Source organism: Haplochromis burtoni, unplaced genomic scaffold (assembly GCF_018398535.1).
Source record: "Haplochromis burtoni strain Fernald_Lab_line unplaced genomic scaffold, NCSU_Asbu1 Contig_133, whole genome shotgun sequence".
Lineage (NCBI taxonomy): Eukaryota > Metazoa > Chordata > Actinopteri > Cichliformes > Cichlidae > Haplochromis > Haplochromis burtoni.
Genome location: NW_024582494.1, coordinates 444368 through 447423, shown reverse-complemented (window position 1 = coordinate 447423; position 3056 = coordinate 444368). Strand labels below are relative to the sequence as shown.

Here is a 3056-nt window from a genome sequence, read left to right as displayed (position 1 = left end):
GGGTGGATGAATGGATGGATGGATGGATGGATGGATGGATGGATGGATGGATGGATGGATGGATGGATGGGTAGATGGGTGGGTGGCTGGATGGATGGATGGGTGGGTGGGGGGATGGGTGGATGAATGGATTGGTGGGTGGATGGCTGTTTGGATGGGTAGATGGGTGGGTGGCTGGATTCCCTGCTATGGTGAACTCTGATCAGTTCTGATCAGCGGGAAGCACAAACTCAGAGTTTACTGACCCTGGTTTCTGTAGCAGGGCCCTGGTGGAGTTTCTTGTTCGTCATTTTTGAGCTCGAGTACATTTGTAAATGTACCACAGTGACCTCTCCTCTGTAAATAACTGAACAGTAAATACAGGTGTGGCATGGTTTGAGTAAATGCTTGCACAAGTTGTGAGTATGGGCGGAGCTCCTGACAAAGCGCTGCGATGTAATCCTGAATAAAAATGACCTTTTTCCTATCATCTGTCTTTTCTCTGAGAGTTTGGTTACATAAATACGTTTTCTGATAAATAGAATTGTTAGTTGCTATACGTAATTACACACAAAACAATATGGACACAAAACACGTGAAATGTTTTTACTTTATAGGCGTGTACACATACATGTGTTCTTCAGCATTTCAGAATTAAACAGTAAAACATTTTGAACCCACATAGAAAAGCCAAGTTACTCTTATTTATTTTTCTTCTCCACCTGATCTCCAGTGCACGACTCGACCGTTCTGGACCAACCACACAAAGTAATAAAAGACCGTTATTCAACACGTATTCCTTGAAACAGGAATAATTGGCATCTTTTATGAAAAAAAGTTTCTTATATTAAATGTAGCCAGCAGCTGTCATTACAAGACAAACACATTGAAAAACCAAACACACTCTGTCCTCGTGTCAGTGAGCATCTTAGGCAGTGTTGTGCAGAGTGATTTATTACAACTAATGAACAAAAATGACTAAAGATGTTTCCCGTTTCACTTAAATATTCAACAAGACACTAATTATTCAGATGAGTCTCATTTTAGACTCTGAGAAAACAACAGTGCACCGCGTATTTAAAAATATATTACAGTCATAGAAATACAAACTAATAAAAAGGGATAATGTGCTTAATATCATACTTGCCTGTACCATTTGTGAAGACACAAGTTAATATATGAACATACAGTGAAAATGTTGGTGTTTAAGTCTGTTGACCAAAGCAGTGAAACTTCACAGTTGAGTGAGATTACAGATACAAGCTGACGACATCGTGTCGCTCCAAACACACGGAGGCTGTGATTGGATCGAACGCCCAAGAACCAAAATGTAAACTCAAGGTTGAACGAGAAGCAGGAGGAAAAATCAAAATAACACAAAACGACATTGACCTTGCACTTCCAAAACAGTAGAAAAATAGAAATGTTCTGATCCAGAGGTCATTCAATAAATAACATATACAAGTGTTTGACTGAAGAAGGTGGCGCCATTCTGACGTTTCTACAACTCATCTTTGGGGTTGATGTTAAGACCTTGACCGAACACATGCTGCGTGTCCAGGGCCTGGACCACCTCGTCCGCCTGCAGTCGCTCCTGTAGCAGGAAACAGTTTGTCCAACACATTTATTAAACAGCACAAATTCAGTGAGATTTTTTTGTGTTTGTACATTTTTGGTTAAAACATTCTTCCTTTCCAAACGGTCCCAGTGATTTCTACCAGTATAACCAGTATCACACAGGATTACTTTTCATAATAAGTTGTTCTACTGTTGAGACTTTAATACAGCAGCATGTAATTAAGTACACAGTGATCACTGGCACATGACTCCTGCCTCTTAAGAGGTCCTGACATATCGACAGAACACCTGAACCTTTTCTTGATAGAACGACAACAAAGTGCACGAAACAAAGCAGGTGTCCAGCACTGAATCCTCTAACAGCGTCCTCCATTAGAAACTAAGGTAGTTTTTATTCTACCAACTGAGTAACAATGTGACACTGTTACAGTGTAACCAGTTACTTCTCTCAGTTTATTCTGCAAAGACGGTAACTAGACACTCCAACAGCAAATGTAGACAAAGAAGCTACGTTTTACCAGTTCTCTGTAGAGTGGGTTCAGGGTGAACCAGAGAGCCACAGCACACCTCTGTCCACTCGTAACGGCCTTCACGCCGTGTGGATTTTCCCCTCCTGATGAGAAACCTACCATTCTGCCACACTTTGGTTTCACTGATGCCTGAAGGGGACGACAGAAGGACAGATGTGAGGCTACGATGATCTTGTGATGTGAGCACAAAGCTGAAGATAAACCGTGACACTTAAAAATCATCAACTTCACTCATTATTAGGATTTTAAAGTAAATATTATGTTCATGAGTTTTTGGGTTTCCAACGGTCCAGATCCTGCACACCATGCTGGGATATTCCAGCTTTCCAGCCATCAACTCTGTGAAACACCTTGTTGGTGCAAAAATACTCATGCTTGTCAGACTATGTTAGCATTTTAGACTCAGCTGAAAAAAAAGGGCAACAATGTGTCCTTTGGCTGGTTTCAATTTAAAATGAGTTCCTTGCCAGGTTGTCTTTGAATGATTAATGTGTTAAATGGCTTAAACAAAAAAACATTCCTCTAAAAACTAGTGACAAAGCAGCCTGAAGAACTACTGCTCAAGAACATTTAACATGAACTTACAAATAAACGTGTTTGGAAGCAAAACAAATAAAAGCTATGAAATCATCTTTGCTGGGCAAACTTCTCACCGTGACGGTTTTGGCATCCATTTCTGTAAATATGAACTCCCCTCCTTCAAAGTCGGCATTTAGATATAACAGTGCACTGAAACAAAGAAGGACATTGAAGCAGGAACCTCTCACAATATAAAACAAACCTCACAAACACTTTAGTCTGGATTAGGGTTGCCAACTCCCTGAAAAATAAATAAGGGACACCTCGTGGCCAGGGCCGGGCGACCCAGTTGTCTTCACCCTTCCCAGTGTGGTGAATTTTCTAGCTCTTTTTTTGTGTGTGAAATAATTTTTTTAACCATTTGACTTGAAGTTGATTTAAGTAGATGCA

At 40.5% G+C, this 3056-nt stretch overlaps 1 protein-coding gene across 1 annotated transcript in view; it reads right to left on the bottom strand.

Moving 5' to 3' along the window:
* Nucleotides 1–571: 571 nt before the first annotated feature.
* p3h2 (prolyl 3-hydroxylase 2) overlaps nucleotides 572–3056 on the bottom strand; it is a gene marked incomplete in the record, with an annotated part of 49082 nt that continues 46597 nt past the window's right edge. Inside the window, 3 exon segments of the mRNA XM_014336404.2 lie at nucleotides 572–1573; nucleotides 2076–2216; nucleotides 2741–2816. Of these exon segments, the coding sequence (XP_014191890.1) occupies nucleotides 1481–1573; nucleotides 2076–2216; nucleotides 2741–2816 (310 nt within the window).